This window comes from Crinia signifera, chromosome 5 (genome assembly GCF_055691185.1).
Source record: "Crinia signifera chromosome 5, ASM5569118v1, whole genome shotgun sequence".
NCBI classification, from domain to species: domain Eukaryota; kingdom Metazoa; phylum Chordata; class Amphibia; order Anura; family Myobatrachidae; genus Crinia; species Crinia signifera.
This window is the reverse complement of record NC_139221.1, coordinates 62,373,952-62,391,922: the sequence shown is the minus strand read 5'-3', so window position 1 is coordinate 62,391,922 and position 17,971 is coordinate 62,373,952. Positions and strand designations below refer to the sequence as shown.

Genomic DNA, 17,971 nt, shown 5'->3' with positions numbered 1-17,971 from the left:
GGGGGCTTCACAGGTGTCCATGGCCGAGAACTTTAATCGGCCATAAACCATCAACGATTTTGAATCATCAATGGTCGATGGCCATCCCTAAGCTGGCCCCACCCCTTGATTTTCCATGCTGGCTTTCCTCTCCAGCAGCAACCAGTGCCAGGGCACCCTAGGCAAGGCGCCCTCTGCAGCAGCAGGTACCCTTTCCTGCTGCTGTAGCAGCAGCGGCCACTGCCAGTGCAAGACACCTCTCCAGCAACAAAGACAAACAGCAGCCAGTGCATTGATTGCACGCTCTCCGGCAGCAGCAGGCAGTGCAGGTCAGGAACTTGAAGCACACGGGCACGTCACACGCTACAGACCACCTCCCGGCTCCAGCTATAGGTGTGACAGTAGCGGGGAGGGGCGGCTGGGAGCTTGCGCCGTACACCAGGAAACAGCAGCCGGTTACACACTGTGTTACTGGAGCCGCTGAGCTCTCCCGGTTGTTGCGTAGCCGCCCACTGACCGCTGCTGATCATCTGAAGCTCCACATTCCACGGTCAGTACCCTAAACATTGTAGCATCACAGCTAGAAGGGCGTCATCACACAAATAGTGTCTGCAGGGTATTGTCAAATCCGTGTCACAAATCATGGCCAGTGCCAGACAATATACAGTATAGGTGTGTGTGTGTGCTGTGTATGTGTGTATATAATATTTATATACATATAATAGGGGTGGATTCAATTAGGCTAGGTTTAAGTCTAGATCGGGGCTGGCCAAATCGGTGTTTAGTTCTACCAGCAGTGTTTTCAAGACCACCTATGGTTCAGTAGAGTGTGTCAGTCAGGAATGAATGTAGCGCATATTTGATAATATGAGTTAATAATGACTGCACCTGTGCACCAGCTAAGTGGTCTGGAAAAGCTGAACTTGAGGAACGGATTGGCCACCCCTGGTCTAGATCCTAGTTGGAGAAAGGACCTGTTGTCACCATCACTACAGGGGATAGCAATGTTTCTGACATGGAGGCTTGCTTCGCTAACCACCTAGTCACTAAAGGCCATAGGTAGTGGGGTGCATAGTGACCCTACAAGACCACCGGCCTTGCTCCTACATGTGGGCATGAAAGGTCCCTTTCTCCAACTTGGAAAAAGCAACTACCATTCAATAAGGGTTCAACAGGTGGCGGTGGCCACAATGTGCCCTTGTCACAGTCTTGGAGCCATGCATTGATACCTTCATCTCCATTAAATCATGCATTTTAGCTTGTGCATATTTAACTATGTGGCCTTTGGGATAGTATATTGATGTGCCCTTCTCAGCAGACTTCACCGCAGTCACTCATATTTAAATCAACCAGTTAGGAGTCAGTCCAATTAATGGCCAATTGCCCATGATGTGCTGTTGACGTAGCATGGGAATATCCGCAATGGCACATTGACATTTTGTCAAGAAATAGTGGATTTGTGTTTGCATCTACCTGCACCGTTCAGGTCCCAGACGTCTGAAGACCTTTGCAGTGCTGCCACAGGATGTAGGGGAGATCAGACACTGCACAGCAGCATAGTGGCCTTCACAGTTAGTGTAAATTTACTTTGAGAGCAGTGGTTGCAGGTGGCAAGAGGAGCGTGTAGTGACTCTTTTTGGGCCAGGGGAGACTTTTACAATGTGAGATTTGAATGGAGGCACAGGGTCATCAAAGGAGTGTATCAGCCTAGGGCATCCAGACACCTTAATTGGCCACATCTTGACCTCTGCTACTGAAATTTGCACTTGTGGTAATTATTATTTTACCTGGCATGTATGGTTGGCAATGATAGAGAAAATCGATGGGCTGAAAATGGCTCTGTACATACACACTGAGCGATTTTAGCCTGTTTTATCGCTTTTTCTCAGGGTTGGATGACTTTCTATAGCGGGACGCTATGGAAAGCTGTCCACCCCATCGCTCATCTGCTGATAATACCAGTAGATGAGCAGCAGTGCCAGAGATGATGCGGTGGCACGCATCAATGCTCATCGCTGCCCCGAACACACTGGGCGGTTTTGAGCTAAGACAAAGCTGAGCTGCTTTCAGCTCAAAGTCACCCAGTGTGCATGGGCCTTTACTGTTTCCGCTGCTATACCTGAAAATATCTAAAGTTGTTTACTCCATTTCAAAAGAAATCCTAAAGCATTAGAAATGTGTTCACTTCTTATAATATACTGTACACTAACCAATGATTATATTATTTATTTAATACCACTTTAATAATCATTTTAAAAATGTTTAACAATAGTGTGTATTTTCAGACATGGAAATGTTCTACATTCTGTTGTTTCCTAGGTAAAAAATGGCTGATCCGTGGCAAGAATGTCTGAATTTTGCTGTTGAGATTGCAAGAAAGGCCGGCGCAGTACGTATCATTGGAGAGGAATATATATGTTAAATAATTCAGCACTCATGTCAGAAATCACTAACATTTTCCTTCCTCGTGTGTAATGGATGTAGATCATTTATACCAGTTTATTCCTAAGACAGATAAAAGGTTCTTATGATACATTGGAGCAGACATTATCTTGATTGATGTTGAGCTTCCTGGGTAAAAACACATTTACTGACCTTTCAAAAATGAATCTAAAAATTAATCCGTTAGTAAATGTGTTTTAACCCTGGAAGCCCGACGTCTTTGGCTCTTAAGGGTTCTAAAAATATGGGGGACCCCTACTCGGTTTGTTCTTAGTATTTCTAGAACCAGGAACAGTACAAGAAACTGCTGTTTGTTCTTAAAATACTGTAGAACCTATTACATATTTCCTCTGTATTTAAAAAAAATAAATCTCAAAGAGCCCTGAGCAAGTTATGCTTTTACTTATTTTCTACCTTTTATAATATTTTGTTACAGATTTTGCTGATCTGTGCAACTCGCACCCTGTAATCAAACTTGCATTACAAGGTGCAAGTTTCACCATTAAAAAAATGTGCACACTTAATGGCCCGGAACTCTAAAATTCACAGGCTTACGCTTGTGAGTTGCGGGACAAACTTGCACCTTCAAACTGTGCAAGAAGGTGTAACTAGGATTCTGCAAGAATATACCCAGGGTTGGATGTAAGATCGTCCGGCAGACTGACTCTCAATGCATTACATCTGGCCCCCTATTACATTTTGCCCAACGTATTTTATTTGATGTATTTGGCAATGGAGCAAGTTCTAGATGGATTGCTGATAAGTGTGTCTACTAACGAGGATCTAATCATAATTATGCTACATTCTGCCTGTCTACAGTCCAAAAAAAAAATATTTTTTACTATGTGTGTAATACTGTTAGTGTTCATTCTAGCACCCTGCATCATCCATAACTCATGCTGTTCCTCTTCCCTGTCTGGCATGTCGATCTCTCCATGGTGCTTCTAGCACAGTGTGATCTGTATTTCAGCACTGATATGAAGCACCACAGCAGAGAGCGACACCCCAGGCAGGGAAGAGGAACTGCATGGGTTTTCAAAGATTCCAGGTGCTAGAATAAGCACTATTTCTCAGCCTGGCTATGCGTGATGGATTGTTTGGTGGTTGTTATTAAACAGCGTAATATAGTAAATGACGTTCAATTCTCCCCCCCGTCCTGATGGTTGGCAGGTGGTGTGTGCGGCAATGAAGGAGGAGATTTCGGTGATGGAGAAGAGCTCCCCGGCCGACCTGGTCACCATTACAGACCAAAAGGTAGAAGAAATAATAATCTCCTCAATCAAGGAGAAATATCCCTCTCACAGGCGAGTCTCTATATAAATGTGTCTGATGCATAAATATACAGTACATCATATAAATAGTATAGAGTACGGTGTACAATCTCTTTGTTTCAGCAAGCAGATTTATTCATATAATTCACTGCAAAAGACAATGAAGCTGCATAAACATGTTAAAGTTGCGTACACACTATAAGATGTTGGCACATTATATGCACAATAACAATATCCTTAACAATATTATCAGGCACATCGTTTAGTATGTACCCACTATATCCTTAATGATGCACGCTCCTACGAGTCGTTAACAACCCCCACCTCCTGCCATCACATGCAGTCAAATTTGAAAGCATGTGTTTAATGGGGGGGGGGCTGGATGACATCACTGAATTCTATAGTTCAGTGTTTTACCGCTAGATTGTTCGCCCAGCAGCGATGCCGTGAATCGTATAGTGTGTACTCGGCTTAAGATCTGGCCAGTCTTTCTGGTTGGGGCAAAGATCTGGTAACTGGTGATGTAGGGATGAAAATGACAGTAAAAAATACATTCCTAAAAACTGGAAAATGAACAAAAATGTTTCTTTGGATAATACAATTAAACAAAATGGATTTGATCATTTTGACTGAACGTCCAGTTTTGTCTGTTTTCCAGTGTTAGGGAGCAAGTAGTCACTTGCCCTTTTCCCCATACATTACCAGCTTTTGGTTCTTACCAGAAAGATTGGACAGATAATCTAATATTGTGTATGCAGTTTAAGTATCGCTCGGTGGTCTTGGCGATATATATGTTTATTCATCTTATCAAATTGTGACAATAAGAATAAATTATTTTATTTTCTGTTCTAGCACAAGCTTTACATTACATACTATAAACTGGTTTTAGGTGCAGTCAGCTCTTGAGGGAACTTTGTGCAAAGCATGCACTCTTCCTCCTATCAGTGTATATTAGCAATGCCCCCTTAAGCTGGGTACACATTAGCTGATTTTTGTTAATGATGTGCACAATAACTATATCATTAACATTATTTTCATGCATATCAGCTAATGTATGTGCAGTATATAATGCATTCTCCCGATGGCCATTAAACGATCCCCTCTGTTATCTGTGCATGCAGTCATATCCTGACTATATCACAATGACGGCATGCTCCTGGATGTGGCCACTGAATGATATTGTTTAATATCTAGCACTATGTTGTTTGCTCAAGGAGTTCCAGCCAATTCAAGAAAATCGTTAACGATATCATTCATGAACGATATTATCTAACTGTGCCTATCGCTATAACAGATGGTGAATATGTTACATTCCCTGTTTCAGCTTCATTGGGGAGGAATCTGTGGCAGCAGGTCAAGCATGTACTCTGACTGATAACCCAACCTGGATCATTGACCCCATTGATGGCACCACTAACTTTGTGCACAGGTAGGTTCTTTGTAAATTACAGGATGGATAAATGTAACTACATGATCAATTGTCCTTCTCCCAACATATTTATGGGGCTGCAAAGTTCATCCTTCATGTAACACTTTCAGTATCGCAGAACTATAGGCTTGGAGTCCCCTGATCAGAGCCTGGGCTAGATGCACGTGTATGTGTCTGAGTTGGGTAATCTGTCCAATGTTTGTGTTTAGGTAGATAAAGGGGTCTTTCATATAACTGAGAACATGAATTCTGGAGCCAGCAATTGTCAGAGGCAGGGCAGGCCCTCAGTATCTTCTCTGGGGCAGGCCAGGCCCTCGGTATCTTCTCTGGGGCAGGCCAGGCCCTCGGTATCTTCTCTGGGGCAGGCCAGGCCCTCGGTATCTTCTCTGGGGCAGGCCAGGCCCTCGGTATCTTCTCTGGGGCAGGCCAGGCCCTCGGTATCTTCTCTGGGGCAGGCCAGGCCCTCGGTATCTTCTCTGGGGCAGGCCAGGCCCTCGGTATCTTCTCTGGGGCAGGCCAGGCCCTCGGTATCTTCATTTAGGCCAGTGCAGCATTTGGCCTTGACACTCTAGTTATAATGGTGCACTAGTTAGTGGTTGTGTTTTGGAGACATGAGAAAGCCAGACTGTCACACTGCTGAGCATGGGGCTTATTCAGACCTGTTCGCACAGGTCTTAATCCAGCCGCTAACCGATGTTTATCTTTAACGCACTAGGTCAGGTTTGAGCGCCTACAGCAAATTTTTCGACTTGCAAAGAGCTCGCAACCTGATTAAGTGTTGGGGTGGATCCCCAGTGTTTCATTGCTGTTTGGTGTGGTTCTCAAAACTGCACATTGCTGTTGGGTGCGGTCCCTGAGACCGCACATTGCTGTTGGGTGCGGAGAAGTATAGTCCCTATTTTCCAAGGTTGCCGGACGCAGTCCCGACAGTCATTTAGCCGACGTCAGGATGCCGACTGTCAAAACGCAGACAGACAGGTGCCCGACGGCCACCCGCTATTTTCCCTTGTGGGGGTCCACGATCCCCCCAGAGGGAGAATAGAATAGGTGCAGAGCGTAGAGGGAGAATAGAATAGGTGCAGAGCGTAGCGAGCCACCGTGCCCCAAGGGGCTTTGTTGCCCCAAGGGGCTTTGTTGCGCTCACCATGCTGTCTGAGTCCGAGCAGTCGGGATCCCGACTATCGGAACCCTATACCACACCCATTTTCCAAATATAAGCTCAGACACCTCCTTCTTCTATCTGCTGCAATATATACCTATCTGTGCATCATTTTGTATGTTCTTTTAATGCTTTATGTGTAATGTTTCTTATTTAGGTTTCCATTTGTGGCTGTATCCATCGGCTTTGCAGTAAATAAACAGGTAGGGGACATTAATTACATTTATCTTACACCCTAGGGGGACACAGGACCGGGGTATAAAGGCTACTTTAGGCATCTTGATTTAATTGCTTGGCTGTCCCTTTAAATAGAAATACCAGAAATGGGAAGCTCCACCTACCCTGGCTCAGTGTTAGGCCACACCCTGCTGAATCCTGCATCCCTTAATGAGGGTAAGGATAGAAAAACAGACTGTTCTGCTATCTATTTATGAAGTGTCCATTTCCACTCTGGCCTGGTTAAATAAGACCATTGCAAAATCTTTCTGAACAAGTCTTGGAGGGTTCACAGTCCAGTAGTCCTTGGTCTAAATTAGTGACTATGGGGGGTATTTCAATGCTCCGCCGCTATTCCCAACCTTAGATGAAGATAAAAGGTCTATATAGTAAGGCTTATGAGAAACCAAGTTGACAGAGATAAGGCACTTATCAACCAGCTCCTAACCTAGTTTCAAATACATGACCGAGATGGTGGGTACTTTATCTCCATGCGTTTTATAACCTTCCAAGGCTTAGTACACAGAACCGCATAGTACCAACTAATCAGCTTCTCACTCAGGGCAGATGTATGAAGCAGTAATAAGGGAGAAGTGAAGACCAGAGAAGTGGCCCATGCCAACCAATCAGCACTGAAGTAACCGCTATAATTTGCATAATATAAACTTATACAGAGCAGCTGATTGGTTGCCATGGGTCACTTCTCTGGTCATCACTTCTCCCTTATTACTGCTTCATACATCTACCCCTCATTCTTAACCACAGCCTGTAAAAGTACAGTTAGAGACTGATATGTTGTATGCAGTAAATTGCTATAGATACCGACCCCTGCTGAACTGTACAGGATAAATGTACCATTTCTGTAAAGCACTGACACATTTTGGAAATGTATCTTAACTTAAAATCTGAGCCCCTCAGGCTACACCCATAAATTATGTGTATTACATTTTGGGAAAAAATCTATCCTAATTTTAGCTAACTGCTATCCATAATTACATGTTCTGCCTTCAAGTCCCAGCACTGCCGTCATTAAAATGTCAAACGCTGTATGGTTAGAAAACAGTTAAATGGTAACAAAAATAGTTTCCCTCAGTGGGAACACCAGTGGCCTGAGGAACAGAGCCAGCTGAGGGGTGTATATGTATGTGCACCTGGACAAACCATGTTATGTAACTGTATTATTTATTTGCCCTGTGTGGCTGCCTCGGCATGAAGCACATAAAATAACACTGGTTTAGTTTAACATTGGGATATAGAGCTGCATTAAGCACCTCCCAGCTTCTGATGTAATAGCACATTTTGGTTGTATTCCATTAGCTGTAGGGCTTACTGCAGGAGGATAGCTCTGTGCACGAACGCCTGGAGATATTCAATTCTAAGCCCATTTCCTTGTGCAGTAAGTTCAGGACTAATGGTGTGTACACATGGTGAGATTTACTTTAGATCTGGGTAATGGTGTGTACACACTGTAAGATCCCCTTGCTATTCGACTTAAGATACAATCTTTGCTATCTCTGTACTATTTACATGCAATTCATACAATCTGCATTAGATTTGCACTATATAGTCATTGCTGCCCTGTCTATCTGGGTTTCGATTTGTGCTGTTCCGGGAGCGCGCATCGGGATCGCAAGGTAAAAAACCTGTGCGCTCTGCATGCGATTTTGACTATATAGTCAAAATCTAATTTCAAATCTCACCGTGTGTACACAGCATATGGCGCATTAACCCATAGATTCCATCTTATGTGCCAGAGCTATGGTTTTATACGCTCGTGGTGGACGAGGTAAAGGCAAATGTCCCAACTTATTGCAGATAAATGCATGCACCTCAGGAGGGTGCAAACAGAAATACACTGTAAGTGGAGCCTATGGGCTGCAATTGAATAGCCCTGGCCACTGCCACAAGCTGTGGTAAGCCCCTTGAAGTATGCCCACTTCCCTATCCTGTCGCCATGCAGTACATTGTATTTTTAGTAAAATGCCACCTACTAAGATGACGCTTAGATAAATAATACTGTACATGACTATGCATTCTGTACGTTATAAATGTACATTTAGTAGGATTTGGTGTGTGGGTAGTGAGAGATACAATGGTTAATTCGTGTGAGCGCAAGATAAAACATTAGCGTTGAGCATATAACTCCTACAATGCCCTGTAACCTTCATGGCAGCAATTGCATACCTAGTGTGCCAATAAGCCACTCTTAATTATGAGAACTGGATATTTGGCAGGTGCTTTATACAGTACATGGCAGCCTTCAATGCCATACGTTACCTTCTGGGGCACTCATACAGTTGCATGGGCCAGTGCTGAGGCTGCATTCCCACCTACAGGCATTCCCTGTCCCCACCTGTAGATTTTCTGTTTAGCCAATGCAATAATCCACTTGCCATAAATGGCTTCATGCAGCTCTGCAGCTGCTGTCTGGCTCTCACTTGGTGGCTTCAGTTGCTAAGAAACATACTTTCCTTCCGATCCTTTTCCAGTTCACATGGTTTCTTCTATAGCTGTTCTCATTATGACTCCCATTATGTTTCCCTGCCAGTACTAATCATGGACTTTTACATGTGACATCAGCTATGTTTTACATGTTTTATGGAAAGCAGTTTACTATTGGATTAAACATTATATCTAAATGTAATATGTAATACAGAGGTTGGAATCCTTCACTGAGATACCAGCATGTATCTCTTTGGTGCTCTGTTTTTCTCCTGTTCCTGAGACCAGCACATGTTATGCTGCGTTATGTGGTTCTGTATTTTGCACCAGAAGTTCGTGGCACCATTAACATTGGGCAAATGATGTTCTAGTTACCTCACTGAGGGGAGAGATGTATCTATAGTTCTAAAAGAGGACAACCAATCCGGTTTTAGCTGTCGTTTATTTATTGCATTCTATAAAATGACAGATACAATCTGATTGGATTTTATGGCACCTTCTCAAATAACTGACTTTTTCTCTTCTATCTTGGTCAGGTGGAATTTGGAGTGGTGTACAGCTGTGTAGAAGACAAGATGTACACTGGCAGAAGGGGGAAAGGGGCGTATTGTAATGGCCAGAAATTACAGGTCTCTGGGCAGAAAGGTAAGTTACACCTCACAATGTGCTTCTATTAACTGGGACTCTACTCCATACCAAACAGACTGGACGTCTTGGGTATTAAGACATCAGTGAGTGAATGTCCCTACATATGAACCATGAAGTGACACACAATGGGGATAATTTGTTATTGAACCTGCAGTGATGACACTGTATGGTAATATATTACATGATGCACTAGGGATCCAGCCAGTGTCCAAGAAGGCAGCATCAGATCACTCACTCGTCATTGGGTGGCTGGCCTCCCCCCTTACACATTATAGACACAAACAGAAGACAGTGGAATACTGTATTCTCTAGGCCAGTGGTTCCCAAACTGTGCGCCTTGGCTCCCTGGGCTGCCTCGGAGCACTTGCAGGGGTGCCTCAGGTTGGTGGTCCAGAACCAATTCCAATTATTTATGGCCAATGAAACAGGCAAAATCAGTGCTTGGGGCTTCCAGTTATAAAATATGTGGGGAAACAGAAGCAAATTGTGTTCCTCACCACATAACTGGACCTAAAGATGACATTTAAGCACAACTTATATCATTTAATTTTTTTTGATTATTCTTGGTAACAAACTTTGGCCTAGGGGTGCCCTGAAAATATTCTGATACTCTAGGGTGCCGTGACTCAAAAAAGTTTGGGGACCTCTGCTCTAGAAAGAATATGAATGAAGCCACCAAAAAGAACGTGACACAGAATAATCCAGTTTTACATTTAACGTATTTTGTTAAATAACCTTCTTTTAACTGTGTTCTTTATTTTTCAGATATCACAAAATCCATGATTATTACAGAATTAGGATCAAATCGTAACCCGGAGGTTATTGCTGTTGTGATGTCCAACATGGAGAGACTGTTGTCTATTCCAATCCATGGGTAATACTCGCTTCCATGCTTCTGTTTTAAATCCTTTGGGGGCCAATTTATAAAACCATACAGGTGTTTTCTTGGGTTAGCCGCAAATCTGCAGTATCCCTTGAGTGTACGAAGGAGGGAATGCAGCCAATATATCTGATAGCATGTGATCCTGGGCGCTAAAGTTAATGCACTTTTTGAAGCTTGATACATCTGTCCCTTTGTTATAAAAATAAATAATTTAAGTGAAAAATAAAACTACTCTCATATACACAACCCTGTCGTATCGCAGATTAAACAACTAGTATCCACTTAATTAGAGAGACCTTGCTAGTACTGGCCAGTGCCCCCTTTTTTCCAGACCAGCCTGAGTTCTCCATGGCATGGCTTCAGCTAGGTGCTGGATACCTAACCACAACCAACATCCGATCTGTCTCATGATTTCCCTTGAACTGCCCAGTAGCTCGTGAACTCACAATTTGGTGCAATTTGACACAAGATGTGCAGACGATGTACTTATGATGTAACCGATCATGACAGATCATATGTCTGATGTCACGTAAGATCATAGGATCCATCTAAAAAAAAAACGGAGCGAGGGGGAATCGGCGTATGGGGGTGGGGGGGGGGGGGGAGTCGGGCAGAGGGGGGGTCATACTGACAGGGCAAGCTGTGACAGCCCCCGGCTGAAAACATAGTTACATAGTAGGTGAGGCTGAATAAAGACTTGCGTCCATCTAGTTCAGCCTATATTTATAGTAGCTTATCCCTTGTTGTATAGTATGTTCTGATATTTTCACGACAGATTGTTACTTATTCATACCCGTGATTGTTTTTAACCAATAAATGTTTATCCAACCTTATTTTAATCGTATTTATAGGCATATATTCAATGCCGTGGGCGAGCGGTGACTGCGAGCAGGACTTTTTGCTCGCAGTCACCGCTCACCCTGTCAGTATTCAACTGACCCCCCTCATTCGCAAATTCCCCCTCGCTCTGTTTTTTGAGCGAGGGGGAATTTGCGAATGTGCCTCCAAAAGCTGCGAGAGCCGAGGCTAATTACAGCGAGTTTGCTGCATTAGCCGCAGCTCTCGCAGTTTAGGGGAATCCTCCACGTTCTGTGACTGCGAGGATTCCCCCGGAACGTTGCATAGTGCGAGCGGCCGGCGCGGGGGTTAAACTGCGAGGATCACTGGTTTTCTGTGATCCTCGCAGTTTAACCCCCTCGCCGGCCTCTCGCACCGGCATTGAATACTGCACATAGTATCTGCCGACACCACTTCTCCTGGAAGAGAGTTCCAAAGTTTGACTGTTCTGACTGTAAAGAAATTTTTTCTTCTAGATGAACAAAATCTTTTTTCGGTACTTATGTATTATCTGGGCTCCCATGTTAAATGCACCTCTTTTTTTCATACCCCTACTATCCAACTACGCATGGAGTTGATTTTATATAGTGTGGCGAGCGCAGCGAGCCACCGTGCCCGAAGCGTGGCGAGGGGACGCGGTCTCATAAGAAAAACGGGAGCCCAGATATTACATAAGTACCCTTTTTTCTTCTAATCTAAACTCGTGCCCTCTCGTCCTAGATACCTGTCTAGCAGAAAAAAGGGTGCTTGACAGTTCCTTATATTGGCCCCTGATATATTTGTACATGTTGAGCATGTCCCCCCTTAAACGTCTCTTCTCTAGTGTAAATAGTCCCAGGTTGCTTAATCTCTCCTCGTAGTTTAAAGTCTCCATTCCCCTAATAAGCTTTGTTGCTCTTCTTTGGATTTTTTCTAATTCTATGATGTCCTTTTTATAGTGCGGGACCCAGAATTGTACTCCGTATTCGAGGTACGGTCTAACCTATGATTTGTACAGAGGCATAATTACTTTTGAATCCCTAGTTTCACACCTTAACCTAAAATACCTAGTACCTTACCTAAAAACCTAGTACACTATATTCAGGCTGGGCTGCAATACTGTGTAAAGAGTGCACAGTACAAGAATCACAGCAGGCGTCTCGCACCATCGTGTTTGAGGACACATCTAATCAAAAATATTCCTAGTTGTAGTTAGCTTATTACAAAATGTAAATTAATATCACATGAGATTAATTTTAAGCAATGTTTTGAATATTTCACCACCATTTGTGACCTAGGATCCGGGCGGTGGGCACGGCGGCTGTTGACATGTGTCTGGTGGCTACAGGAGGCGCTGATGCTTATTATGAGTTTGGAATCCATTGCTGGGACATGGCTGCAGCATCTGTCATTGTTACAGAGGCCGGTGGGGTTATCTTGGATGCAAAAGGTTTGTACTTTAAGATTCACTTCAGCTCTGATCATGCCTTTAAATACTGGATTGTAATGTGTTGTGGGTTTGTGGGCTTTTACTATTAATTCCTTGAATTATACGCCATAGCCTCCAGCTGTTAATGTGCTGTATCTGAATTCTGTATCTGAGGACACAGCTCAGATCCCCATCACGATTGGTCACGATTTACTGTGGATTTAGGCAGCGGCCAGCCTGCATAAGCTGAAGTTTACTTGTGTGTCGGTTCTGGATAGTGATCCGACAACGTAGACTCCAGACCCATCATGCCTTCAAAACAGCGGTGATACACAGGTGTTTTGAATAATGTTGCTGGTGCGGGTCTGTCCCTCAAGCACCGTAGCTAGTCAGTCATGTGGCTGACAGAGCAATGTTGCAAGGCCTGTTCTGCACATGCGTACAAGGAGTCTCTTGTTTGCGCACTTCCCCAAACATTGTATTTGTGTTGCGTCTGCATACAAATATGAGTTACGCCCAGTGTTTCTAGTAAAGTGATCAGCAAAGTGATCAGCAATCTGGCATATTGTTATTCATAACCAAGTATGGATAGGGGGCATTCTTTTGGCACATGGTGGAGTGATCACACATCACATGGGCATGACCATTTATTCATTTTTTATTAATTTTCTTATATAGCGCACACATATTCCGCAGCGCTTTACAGAGAATATTTGAACATTCACATCAGTTAATTTGTCGGGAGCCAATTAGCCTACCAGTATATTTTTGGAATGTGGGAGGAAACCGGAGTAAACCCACGCAAGTACGGGAAGAATATACGAACTCCACACAGTTAGGGCCATGGTGGAATCGAACCCATGACCTCAGTGCTGTGAGGCAGTAATGCTAAAGGAGCCCATACATGCTCCGTTCCTGCTCCATCCGTTCTGTACTTTGAGATGTGCGCTCCCGCGCATCTCATAGTACAGTACAAAAGTATGTGCTGCACATACTTTTGTACTAGCTTTACATCGTATTGCATTGAATTGCATGCACAAGGCATGCGATACGATGTGTACTTTAAAAGTACAGAACGGACGCCCAGAACGGAGCGTGTATGGGCTTCTTAACCATTACACCATCCGTACTGCCCCAACCTATCCGCTTGACTGTTGAGCAGAGTACCAGGAGGTGGAGTGGCTTGGTCAGGCCAGTTAAGCGGTTGAACTGGTAAATCAGATCTGGCATTTGAAGTGTGAGATGGCCAGTTTGGCCGTGCTTATGCTGCAGTTACTTGCTTTACTTGTACTGTATGTGCCTGAACGCAGAGGTTTGCTTTTTAATTCTGAAAGCTGCATAGCACCATCTAGAGGCAGCTAGTGTGCACTACATCCAATATAGTACCAGTATGAATGTTGCTAAAAAAAAAAAATGTGCTCTTCTTTTAATAATTTAGTTAACATACATTTTTTATCTGTTTCTGTGTTTTTTATATGTAAAAATAATCTCAGTAATTGGTGTGTCTGTGTTTGCAGGGGGGCTATTTGACCTGATGTCTTGTAGAGTGATTGTAGCAAGCAGCAAGGAAATTGGTGAGAGAATCTCTAAAGAACTCCAAATTATTCCAGTAGTGCGGGATGATGGCCGGAAGCAGTGATCAGATCGCTCGGATTCTGAATAAGCCGTTCTCCTTTACAGAAAAATTCACCCTTTGGGCTGGAAAATCTTATCCACCCCCATTTCCCTCTACCACTTATTTAATGTCCTGTGTAGACAGGGACAGGAGCCGGGCCCCACATAAAGTAGGGCCCTATTGCAGTTTACTTTAAATGGTAACAAATGTCTTTGTGTATTTCTGAAGTGCAGAGGATAAGGGTCTCAGAAGAGGGGCCCCACTGGTAATAAGAAGTAATCAAGGAGATGGGGCTTTAGTTTGAGGGATCATTTTGAGTGAACAGATTTTTGCCATTGTATACATCCATGCATGGATATTTAACCCAATAATGGCCAGTGATAATCTTCATATCAGTCATCTCATCAGATTCTTCAATTTTGTTAAAACTGAAAATCTCTCCAACATTTGCCAACTAACTTTAATTGTTTGACTGTTTACTACGAAAAAAACATTTGTATAAATACAGAACCTTACTGACATTACTAGACTACACAAAGGGGGTTATTCTGATTCACTCAGAAAGGCACAATCACTCTCTAATGGACAAAAGCATATGCACTGCAGGTGGGGCTGATGTAACATGTGCAGATAGTTAGATTTGGGTGTCGTTTGTACTTCAAACTGATATCTATATTGCAGTGTAAAAATAAAGCAGTCAGTATTTACCCTGCACAGAAACCATAAAACACCCAAATCTAACTCTCTGCACATGTTACATCAGCCCCACCTGCAGTGCACATGGTTTTGTCCATTAGAGCGTGATTGTGCCTTTCCGAGTGAATCAGAATAACCTCCAAAGCACAGTGTCGTCACAAGGGGGAGACGGCCACTCCCAATGTCATTCTTCCAGGGGGTTACGACCAAACGCCGGCTCCTCTGCAGTAACAGGAGCCGGTGCTGCAGTGTGGCATTTATCTGCTGAACGCCATTCCTGTCACTGAGGAGGAGTCAGCAGTGCTGGAAGAGTCTCTGGAGGCAGTCCGCACTCCCCCGTGAAACCATCCCACCTTTAGCAAAGTCAGTGTGGCACATGCAAGATCACACTCCCTTTATGCAGAGACACACACACACCCAGGGGGTCTCTTGGCTGCACCAGGTGTCACTGACCATGAAAAAAAGCATCTCTCACCCCAGTCTCAACAGGGTTCTCCTCTCTTTATTTATCATTATTGCTCACCAGATGTCATTGCTTTTGTTTTTTGAATGATAAAAAATATTAAATGGTCGCGTTATGTCAGTCATCTTGTATAAAATGGTGACAAATTTTGAATATCCGTCAATCTTATTTCAAGGAATAAACGTTTTGATAAACTTTGATATGAATTGTAACTGAAAAATGATCAGTTATCCTGGGTTGTGGCTGCATATCTAATATATACTGTAGGTTAAAAAAAGCACCTACAATGTGTTCAGTTGTCACATCTGTTTATCTTTCTATTAAATAAAGATATTCTCGCCTTTGGTGTGCTGCTAAACTTCACACAAGAAAAATGGTATTCATCTGAAGTTATACAGTGACATTAAGCAGATACGCCAGTTCTGTGCAGAAGAGGGGACTTCCAGAATGCAGTGCACACGACAGTACTTTGCTTGCTGCTTTACCAATTAGGCATTCAGATGATAACACAGACCATGATTTTTGAAGGTATTATATACACAGCAGTAATAAAAGCAAGGACATTACAGGTTGGTATATAATGGTTAACAAAAGAATACAGACAAGTCCACATTTATATACCAAGTAATAATGGCTCCTTATACAAAGATAAATATGGGCTCAAAGGTTTCAAGAGCATAGGTAAATAGCTAATGGTTGGGAACAGCTTGCTTTGTCTACTTGCACCCACGCCCTCGACAAACTGTAAGATACCCTAATAGTAATCTTTTGCCACTGACCTAGACATTGTCTGTGAGCTTCACCACACACACACTTCCTATAAATATGTTATTATCACTGTTCTCCTTTTTTGCTGGGTCAAACAATGTATAAAGAGTTAATATCTTGGTTATACTGGGCTTAAAGCTTTAATACATTAATATTGTACCTATTTGCTTGCAAATTGAGTGGTTAGTGATTGGTTTGCTACATGTTCCTGAACATTTGCAGTATGTCTGCTGGGGTTCGGTATGATTTGCCTACAATCAAAACATACTTGCCTACTTTCAATTTCACCTCTCCGGGAGAAGCCCGGAGAGGCAACACGTCAGGGGGGCGGGAGCAATGCTGACATCACTTGGCCCCACGAAATGCCGCAATTGCGTCATTTTAGCCCCGCCCCCTCTCCGCGGACCGGCGATTTCAGGTAATTAAACCAGCAGGCGAGGGGGGAGCGGGGTCAATTACCAGAATGCGGGAGACTTGCCAACCTTCCTGGGGGCTGGGAGGCGGACCCAATTTCCGGAAGGCTCCCGGCCATTTCGGGAGGGTAGGCAAGCCTGAATCAAAATCCCGACAGCAATTGACCGACGGTCAAAATACCGACATGGTCAAAATACCTACATTTGAAATATAGACAGTTCAAAAATTAGCCAAGTTTTTCATATTTTTTGGGGTCTGTATATTGACATAGGTCGACATGAATCCCGTGCTTCAAACACGGTGCCTCGCTGTGCTCGGCACATGTCCACTGGGATGGTAAAGTATGTACAAGTCGGTATTTTGACCGTCGGTCAATGGTTGCTGGTATTTTGACCGTCGGGATTTTGATTGTAGGTAAATTGTCCGCATCCCATCTGCTGCCCTTAGATCCTAAACATGCCTATACACATATATCCCTTTCCTGTCTTCAAAGCCTGGTGTGGTTACCCTAAAGGGGTCTACACACATGGAGATTTGTTGAGCGTTCTCAACAATGCTCAGACGCTCAGCAAGATCGCTCAGCACACAGCAATGTGTCAGCGCTGTGTGCTAAATGATATGTCAGGGCCAGTGTTCTCCGGTGAGAATAGGCGATTTACTAGATTTATCCAGCATGCGCAGGGCCGTGCATTGCTACCGCTCCTACCATCGGAGCAATATAGGGGCATTTTCCAAGTGATCTAGTGAGATCGCTGATGCTTAGAAAATGCTCTGAAACTTCCAGTTGTGTAAGTCCACATATGGTACCTTTCAGAAAATATATTACAGAGGTTAACAATTTTTTGCGTTCACAAGATCTTGTATTCAAGACTAATGATACTGTATGTATAGCATTAACAAGCCATGGTCCGTCTTTAGTTATGAGGTTTAAATCTGTTAAGTCAAGTACATGATAGACCGTCCCCTTGTCAGTCAACAGCAAATTTACTATTGCAGTTATATTTTGAAATGCTTTCTCTGTATGAGAACTCTTCATATTAATCTTGATTATACAGACAGAGGGATTTCTTGCTTTATTATCTGTAAAAAGAAACACAGATGTAACATGTCTCAACATTATGAAACATTTTTTCATTTGCGCAGAGGAAATAAAAAGCAGATTCAGTTACAGTAGCCGTGGGTTGAGTCATGTGGCCTGTTCCCGTACTCCGGAGTGATGCAAATGACACATCTGCAATGAACATGCAAGCATGTGTTGCTGCAAATAATTGTGTTGGAATGAAATTGGGGTGCAAATTATC

At 43.4% G+C, this 17,971-nt stretch overlaps 2 protein-coding genes across 4 annotated transcripts in view; one reads left to right on the top strand and one right to left on the bottom strand.

Moving 5' to 3' along the window:
• The first annotated feature begins 303 nt into the window (after positions 1-303).
• IMPA1 (inositol monophosphatase 1) lies at positions 304-15,688 on the top strand. Its single transcript, XM_083187336.1, has 9 exons — positions 304-529; positions 2,299-2,368; positions 3,592-3,725; positions 5,017-5,121; positions 6,438-6,483; positions 9,475-9,583; positions 10,352-10,460; positions 12,584-12,735; positions 14,232-15,688. Exons 2-9 carry the CDS (start codon positions 2,306-2,308, stop codon positions 14,351-14,353), a joined length of 840 nt encoding a protein of 279 aa, XP_083043462.1. The 5' UTR covers positions 304-529; positions 2,299-2,305; the 3' UTR covers positions 14,354-15,688.
• Positions 15,173-17,971, bottom strand: part of LOC146080265 (E3 ubiquitin-protein ligase RNF31-like) — a 49,481-nt gene continuing 46,682 nt past the window's right edge. For all 3 annotated transcript variants that reach the window (XM_083187334.1, XM_083187335.1, XM_083187333.1), the window contains one exon: positions 15,173-17,750. In XM_083187334.1, coding sequence (XP_083043460.1) covers positions 17,718-17,750 — 33 coding nt within the window. In that variant the 3' untranslated portion in view covers positions 15,173-17,717. The remainder of the gene's footprint in view (positions 17,751-17,971) is intronic.

Bases quoted from the DNA above. Each gene is read 5' to 3' on its own strand.
- IMPA1 (XM_083187336.1), top strand. From the start codon at position 2,306: ATGGCTGATCCGTGGCAAGAATGTCTGAATTTTGCTGTTGAGATTGCA. The intron at 3,726-5,016 runs GCGAGTCTCTAT...TCCCTGTTTCAG, and splicing joins GAGAAATATCCCTCTCACAG to CTTCATTGGGGAGGAATCTG. The intron at 12,736-14,231 runs GTTTGTACTTTA...CTGTGTTTGCAG, and splicing joins GGTTATCTTGGATGCAAAAG to GGGGGCTATTTGACCTGATG.